At 34.3% G+C, this 8,911-nt stretch overlaps 1 protein-coding gene across 1 annotated transcript in view; it reads left to right on the top strand.

Moving 5' to 3' along the window:
* Positions 1-4,631: 4,631 nt before the first annotated feature.
* Positions 4,632-8,911, top strand: part of LOC102801932 (TBC1 domain family member whacked-like) — a 43,738-nt gene continuing 39,458 nt past the window's right edge. The window contains exon 1 of the mRNA XM_006825570.3: positions 4,632-5,293. Within this exon, the coding sequence (XP_006825633.1) occupies positions 5,109-5,293 (185 nt within the window). The 5' untranslated portion in view covers positions 4,632-5,108. The remainder of the gene's footprint in view (positions 5,294-8,911) is intronic.

The following is an 8,911-nucleotide window of genomic DNA, read 5'->3' as shown; positions in this document are numbered from 1 at the left end:
AAAAATACGCCGTACACGTAACGTAGAAGTTATTCCTTAATAAATACAAATACACAGCACACACAACGTACAAGTTATTAGTTAATAAATACAAATACACCGTAGTACACGTAACGTACAAGTTATTCGTTAATAAATACAAATGCACCATAGTCCACGTAACGTACAAGTTATTAGTTAATGAATACAAATACACCGTACATGCAATGAAGAGTTATTAGTTAATAAATACAAATACACCGTAGTACACGTAACGTACAAGTTATTAGTTAATACATACAAATACACCGTAGTACACGTAACGTACAAATTATTCCTTAATAGATACAAATACACCGTACACGCAACGTACAGTTATTAGTTAATAAATACAAATACACCGTAGTACACGTAACGTGCAAGTTATTAGTTAATACATACAAATACACCGTAGTACACGTAACGTACAAATTATTCCTTAATACATACAAATACATCGTACACGCAACGTACAATTTATTAGTTAATGAATACAAATACACCGTACATGCAACGTAGAGTTATTAGTTAATAAATAAAAATACGCCGTACACGTAACGTACAAGTTATTAGTTAATAAATAAAAACACACCGTAGTACACGTAATGTACAAGTTATTAGTTAATACATACAAATACACCGTAGTACACGTAACGTACAAGTTATTCCTTAATAAATACAAATACACCGCACACGCAACGTACAAATTATTTCTTAATGAATACAAATACACCGTACATACAATGAAGAGTTATTAGTTAATAAATAAAAATACGCCGTACACGTAACGTACAAGTTATTAGTTAATAAATAAAAACACACCGTAGTACACGTAACGTACAAGTTATTAGTTAATACATACAAATACACCGTAGTACACGTAACGTACAAGTTATTCCTTAATAAATACAAATACACCGTACACGCAACGTACAAATTATTTCTTAATGAATACAAATACACCGTACAAACAATGAAGAGTTATTAGTTAATGAATACAAATACACCGTACATGCAACGTAGAGTTATTAGTTAATAAATAAAAATACGCCGTACACGTAACGTAGAAGTTATTCCTTAATAAATACAAATGCACCGTAGTCCACGTAACGTACAAGTTATTAGTTAATGAATACAAATACACCGTACATGCAATGAAGAGATATTAGTTAATAAATACAAATACACCGTAGTACACGTAACGTACAAGTTATTAGTTAATACATACAAATACATCGTAGTACACGTAACGTACAAATTATTCCTTAATAGATACAAATACACCGTACACGCAACGTACAATTTATTAGTTAATCAATACAAATACACCGTACATGCAACGTAGAGTTATTAGTTAATAAATAAAAATACGCCGTACACGTAACGTAGAAGTTATTCCTTAATAAATACAAATACACCGCACACACAACGTACAAGTTATTAGTTAATAAATACAAATACACCGTAGTACACGTAACGTACAAGTTATTAGTTAATACATACAAATACACCGTAGTACACGTAACGTACACATTATTCCTTAATACATACAAATATACCGTACACGCAACATACAATTTATTAGTTAATAAATAAAAATACACCGTACACGCAACGTACAAATTATTCCTTAATGAATACAAATACACCGTACATGCAACGTAGAGTTATTAGTTAATAAATAAAAATACGCCGTATACGTAACGTAGAAGTTATTCCTCAATAAATACAAATACACCGCACACACAACGTACAAGTTATTGGTTAATAAATACAAATACACCGTGGTACACGTAACGTACAAGTTATTCGTTAATAAATACAAATGCACCGTAGTCCACGTAACGTACAAGTTATTAGTTAATGAATACAAATACACCGTACATGCAATGAAGAGTTATTAGTTAATAAATACAAATACACCGTAGTACACGTAACGTACAAGTTATTAGTTAATACATACAAATACACCGTAGTACACGTAACGTACAAATTATTCCTTAATAGATACAAATACACCGTACACGCAACGTACAATTTATTAGTTAATGAATACAAATACACCGTACATGCAACGTAGAGTTATTAGTTAATAAATAAAAATACGCCGTACACGTAACGTACAAGTTATTAGTTAATACATACAAACACACCGTAGTACACGCAACGTACACGTTATTCGTTAATAAATAAAAATACGCCGTACACGTAACGTACAAGTTATTCCTTAATAAATACAATTACACCGTACATGCAACGTACAAGTTATTAGTTAATAAATACAAATACACCGTACACGTAACGTACAGTTATTAGTTAATAAATACAAGCTCGGTGAAACAAAATAGAGGCGATGTTTGTAAGCATATCGCAAAAGGGTTGAGGTTGTTTCTTTTACTTGTACGGTTATTAACGACAGTTATTAGCCTGGGCACCTACATACTCTGTCATTACAATATACAAATAAGTATGGTGGTGCAAGGTAGTCATAGTTCGTGGTATATAGCAAGGGTGTGAGTAACTAGATACAGTTGGCCGAACCTGCAAAGTAAACCGACAAGACATAGAATATACCGCACGTCGATGTCAATCTCTTGCACACACAAACTTAAAAATTGGCATCACCGTGCCCCCCCCCCCCCAAAATGAGGCGAATGCGAAATGGGACGAATGTGAATTGGGACGAATGTGAATTGGGACGAATTGACTGTGAATCTACACTCGCACCTTTGAACTCGAAGCGTGTGTGACGTCCAAAAGCCCGTTAAAAGAATCCTAAACCAATCGTATGTACCTTTATTTTTTTTGTTCATCGCTGAGTGGCCAGGTTCGAATATTCGGTCATGTTATGAGACTCATTATCGATCTGTGGGTGTCAGGGTTACTTGAATGTATCTCTGGTGTTGTAGAGGGTACAGTGAGAATATCTTTATTACACAACTGAACCGTCAGTGGGTGCTGTATGGTAAGGATACAGATCAGAAAATACAAACACAAATAAACAAAAACAACAACAGTTTCAAAATTACACACTTAGCAAAAAATAAAGGGTACCGGGTATTTATAAAATACGGATTCACAATTAGGTTTTATAAATTGTGTTTTTTTAAGTATTTTGCAAGTGCAGTACTACTATTTAAAAAACAAGTGAATATTAAATTTCGGTTAGCTGTATTACACATTTTTAATTTACAGTCTTCTAAGAGGATATTTCTTTCTTGAGTGAAGAAGCAACAGTCAAGAATGAAATGTTCTTCATCTTCTACAGTACCTGTGTTGCATTTTTATTCAATCTCAATTCTTTGGAACTAAGTCGAAACTTGGTAACTATTCTTCTTAGATTGAAGTTCTGTTAAATGTCCTTCAAATTCATATTCTATTTTAAACAAATTAACGTTCCTAATTTGTTTCCTGAATTTCCGTTTGTTGGGACATGACTAAGTTGCTAATTCCATGTTTGTATATGTTTATTTTTTAATTTTTCTTTGAACAATTTTGTTAATTCAGTGATGTTTCCCACATTGTATATTTTATTTACTTCAGATAAGTCAGCATACCCAAGAATTGTTTTAACATGTTTTATCCAGCTTGAGTTTGAAAATACTGTTTCTTTAAGTGATAGTTATAGTTATACGGGGGGTGTGCTGTTCTGGGTGTCAGTCACACTGATATTTCATTCGTATAATATACCATATTCGTCATAAAGTAAATATGAGTTGTTTAAAAATATCGAGCACTGCAGACAAAACTCAGCAAATTCTACAGTTTAACGCCCTCACGGAAGTATGCTGAACACATACTTTATATATGATGATGTGCTACTATCAGTCTTCGTATAACGTAGAGGGCGCTATGACTGTCACTTGAGGATTACTACTTAGTAAATCGTGGTAGGTCAGATAACAGATTGAGTATTATTAACTTTAACAGTGCTAAGATGTATAAATCATTACTTAGTTTGTGTATATGCCATTTTCTTCAAATATTTATAAATAAAAACTATATTCAGAGCGTCGTCAAAACAAAGTACAGTATCTCTCGGAATAGTCTGGTAAAATTTCTTTTTTTATGCTAAACGACAAAGCCATGGAGGACACTTTTATTGAAAAACCTGGAGTCTACCGCACAAAACAAATTACAAAACGTAAATCTAGTCTGTAATTCAACGGGGCATTTTCTCGTACTAAAATAAAATCTCGAAATTAAAAAGGGTTTCCATTTTCACACTGATTTGGTGACAAGGCACAAACATGCATGTATAAAGGTCTGGTTTTGAAAACAACTCCATTTTTTGTGGAATCTCTTAACACTCTCCCAGTGTAGGTGAGCCAGGGTGGAAGAGTGTAAGTTAATATGCACATCGTTCACCACTTGTCAACAAAATATGCAATGTGGGGAATTTCGGAGAATAATAATTTGATATGACCAGGCACAATCGGGTTGTCAATTTCGTTGAGATTTTTCCGTTGCCATGGGATGTTTGCTTACTAATCAAGTTTTAGGTTTTTATGGACGTAAATATGGCTAATTGTATTTTAAGATGCTCCTAAAAACTATCACGATTTTATACAAGTGTGATTGAAAACGAGGCAGCAGTATTTCTCTACGCATGCGTTGTTAGCAGATCACGAATTGTGCGTTTCTTGCTGTGTTGGTACCCTACTTCGACGAATTTATCTGAAAACCAAGACAGGAACTGGTTCTATGTAATCATTGTTGAATCACTATGGTATCCTAACGGTTTGAGGCTTCTGATGCAGCAATCTAGCCCTCGAGTTCTATTCCGTGGTGTGATTGTCGCTGGTGTGAAAGAGCATCGTACGATCAGTGAATGGGCACATCAAAAAAGCAGGAAGTGATGTGACGAATGCCCGAAGCTCGCGAAAACACTCGGATTTATTACGGCTGTGTACAGCGGAAAGTGACACCAATGACTTGAAAACAACATAGGTCGTACTAGTAATTTAAATTACCGGATTTTGACTACCGTTGCTTTGACCGCCATCTGAACGTGGGGATCCATCTGGGAATCCATCGTTATTATAATCACGAACTTCATCTCCATATTGCACTGTTTACTGTGATGCAAAATGGAAGTTGCCATGAACCACGATGAGGAAAATGACAGGCTAGACACGGTCAGTACCGTAGACAGCGATGATGACTATAACAGTGTGTATAATGGGAGTATACGAGGTAGTATGAGCTCGTTGGTTGGGCCAAGACCTCCCGATCGATTCGGATTCATGGGTGGTAAACAGTACACCGAAAAGGGGTGAGTATAAACTTCTATGGTGACGAATCTACTGTCTTCTTCTTTTAGTATATGCAGCTTGTCCGCTGGTTGTTAACCACAACTTGTTTTGATCACATTTTTGGTTGTTTTTATATTGGTTGGTTTCAAACCCTGTCTTCGAAAACCACTTTCGTGTTGTATCATGTTTACAGGCTGGTGGTCTGAGACTTGCACCCGTCTGTCTCACAGTTAGGTTCACATTGCCACGTCCACTGCTAAAATCACACAAAAACTGAAGCCTCTACATTCTTGGTATCCCTTCACTTCTTGCCACACCTGGTAATAAAGTGCATTGCCCTTTCACTTTTGAGTGACATTGTTATGTAAATTATGTTAAAGTCGAACTAGGTCATGGGGACATCAAGGTCTTAGGTTCAACATATTTACTAGTCTGCATTGGCCTGAGTCTAAAATTTGATATCCATTCATAACAACTGCATACTGAGTGGATGCAATATCCTATTTAGTGTTCTCTGTGAGTTAGCCCAATGCTTACAACTCCAGGGGGTTGAAAATACGACAGTCTGACCGAGGTCCGGGACCTGCTGTCGTAATGTTTCTGGTGAGCTGCTGTGATAATGTGTCTAGTTGCACAAGATGGTGAAAAAAAATTGCAAAATATTACTTAATTTAAAATTGTATATATATAATCATTGAAATGATGGTAGACATAATAAATACTAGTAAACAGGTATTTTGTTACAAGTGTGTGTGTGTGTGCTCTGATTATAGTGTGAACTTTTTTAATGGCCATGGTCATCCAGCAAGGACATGATATACCGGGTACATACATCACATCCTTGCCCGGTGACTCTTTTTAAACAGGATCCTTTATTTGATGAAACAGAATGCATATGATATACATGTAAGCAATAAAGGTATTATGAGGATATCAACTCTCATCCCTTGTTTGTAAAGCTGGTTATTATCTAACACAAGTGACATCATGGGCTAGTAATATTTAGTGAACTGGACATGAGTGCATTACTGACCCAGTAGAATTCCTTATAGAATGAGTTTGTAGAACATGTCATGGTAGTTCCGCATCGAACCACGATTTAAGAAGAAAAAAATTTCAGATTATAAAATTGCCATGATTGGGTCAGTATAGTTAGTACACATTACAGCCCATAATGCCTTGAGTATCAACCAGCTTTCTGATTAAGTGATCAATATCAAGTAATAACCCTAGTCCTGACATAACCATGTCAAAAAGACACAGAAATCTTACTATCGGTACTTATGTTAATTAGCCATGAGGTCTGACACATGGCTTTCTGAAATCCTCCATGGATTGCCAAAATGAATGGAAAAAAAAAACGGCTTCAGCATGTGATGATCACACATTCTGAGTTATATATTACATTTTCCAATATCAGCAAAAATATTAAATTTTTTCAAAATTAAACTTTCAGTTGAAGTTGTTGTCGTTACCATCTGGGTAAATTGTTATCCAGTGTGAAATTCTTTTTATCACAACGATAAAAATGATACTCTTTAATACGCATATAATATAACTGCCTTTACAGTGGGTTGGTTTTTTTAGGAAATTCCCATAATCTCTTCTAGCATGTTAAATACAGTGGCAAATTTTAGACCCATAAAAAGAGTTACTGGTTCTTAAAACTGTGATCATTTCCTGTCTTCCTAAGTTGATGCTCTTCTTCAGTGGATCAGTGCAGCTGTATTGCCTGTCAGATACTGTATATGCACTAATTATTCACTGGGTTTTAATTTTCGCAAATTTTCACTAATAAGTAAAACCTGCTAAATTAAAACCCCATGAACATGTAAAACAAGATTGAACTCATTGTTTCGCTGGCAAATCCGTGAACTTAAAACCTAACGAAATTGCTCAAAATATCAAAAGAGTGAAAATAAATGATTTTACAGTATTTGATTGCCTGGAATTAAAATATCATATTGTAAAACAATTTTTGTCTGCCCATGAGCTTTTGTGTGGAACTCAATTCCCGTGCATGCACAGGTGACAACCCCTCTGCTTTAATATCGTGAGAGACAGATTTTCAGAAAATCATGCTATTTTTGAATTCAAATTATCAAATCGTTGAATCTTTTTATAGTGATTAGAATAGCAATTTCTGTAGAACAAGGAATTAATACAGTACGGTATATTTTCTGCTTCTTTAAATTGTTGTAAAAATGATGATTCAAGAAACCTTCACAAACGTTACTGTGACTCCATGTTTCCAAGTCCTGGAAAAGCGCTTCAACTCACAAGAGATGATTTCAGGTCAGGTTATATTTAATATTTGTATCGGTGAACTTTTCACTCATCAAATTATCCAATCTTATTGGTTTATAATAGATTCAATATTTTGGTATATTTAGTTCATACATGGAACTGGTTTCCTTCAAGACAGATCAGGAATTTAAACTCAATTTAACTGTACTATAAAATGCCTTATTTTAGGTGGAATTAATTTTTGCTGAAAAGAGTGTTTTGTATGTTTTTGAGTTTATTTTTACTGATTTTTGATGAGTTGAATGGAAAATAGAGGAAAACAAGTGTATTCGCTGGATTTTATTTTCTCTGAATCATCCCTGCAGCGAAAATGAATTCTATTTCACAGTATAAGTGAGTCATAGGTTCTTTTTGTCTTGATGAAATGCAGTGAAGTGTCTTATTTCATTAGGCATAATTATTCCCTTTTAGATCTAAGAAATTTTTTTTCTCACAAAAGAAAATCACAAAATGCCATCACAAAGAATCGCACATAAACCTAAATTTAGAATATTAAATTAGGTAAATATCGATGATAATAATGTACTTCTTCCAGAGCATAAGAAGACGAAGACTTGCTGACTTGTGGTTGACTGACTATTTATAGAAATTGATTTATTCAACATGTGGAAACACCATATGGTGCTTTTAGATTGTCTCCTTTTATTCCACTCTTAGTTTCACCTCTGAATATATACTGCTGTGTAGGCAATCTAGTATTACGTCTTTTTAAATGGGATTACATTACCGATGGTTACTTTTATATATAGTACAAAGTTTTTACAGATTTGTAGTTATTAGTTTCGCATGAATTATTTTACAACCTGAAAATATGTTAATTATTCTCTGACTTTCTATTTCCTGGATGAAGTGAAATCATGTTTAATTAGATGTTTGTTGAATGTTAAATTTCATTAGAACCTTTTGCTTTGCTGACCAATCAGTGAAATTTGAAACGTGTTGATTGTGCTCAAAATATACCGGGTATACCAATGAAAATTAACGCTTTTACAGTAATAAAATACTAAGTAATACATGTAATTGCATCATATTAGCCATGTTCACACTGGTGAACTCGATCCGTACTGGGTTAGAGGTATTCTTTGATGTTTGTTATAGATATTATTAATCATGGCGCATTCATGGCATATGCTGATCACTGTTGGTCAAGTAACATTCTCCCCCCAACAATGGAAATAAATCCCCTGATAAGAAAAAGAACAGAAATTTTCAGGAACTTGGCATCATTTTGGAAGTTGACTAATGTCAATTATAGAAAATTACTAAAAGTCGGTTGATTTTTAGCTCCGCTGTCGACTTTGTCGAGCGGAGCTTATCATAAGAGTGATTAT

This window comes from Saccoglossus kowalevskii, chromosome 16 (assembly GCF_978046115.1).
Source record: "Saccoglossus kowalevskii chromosome 16, keSacKowa6.1, whole genome shotgun sequence".
NCBI lineage: Eukaryota > Metazoa > Hemichordata > Enteropneusta > Harrimaniidae > Saccoglossus > Saccoglossus kowalevskii.
Note: the sequence above shows the minus strand (reverse complement) of the source record. Positions and strands in the feature narration are given on the sequence as shown.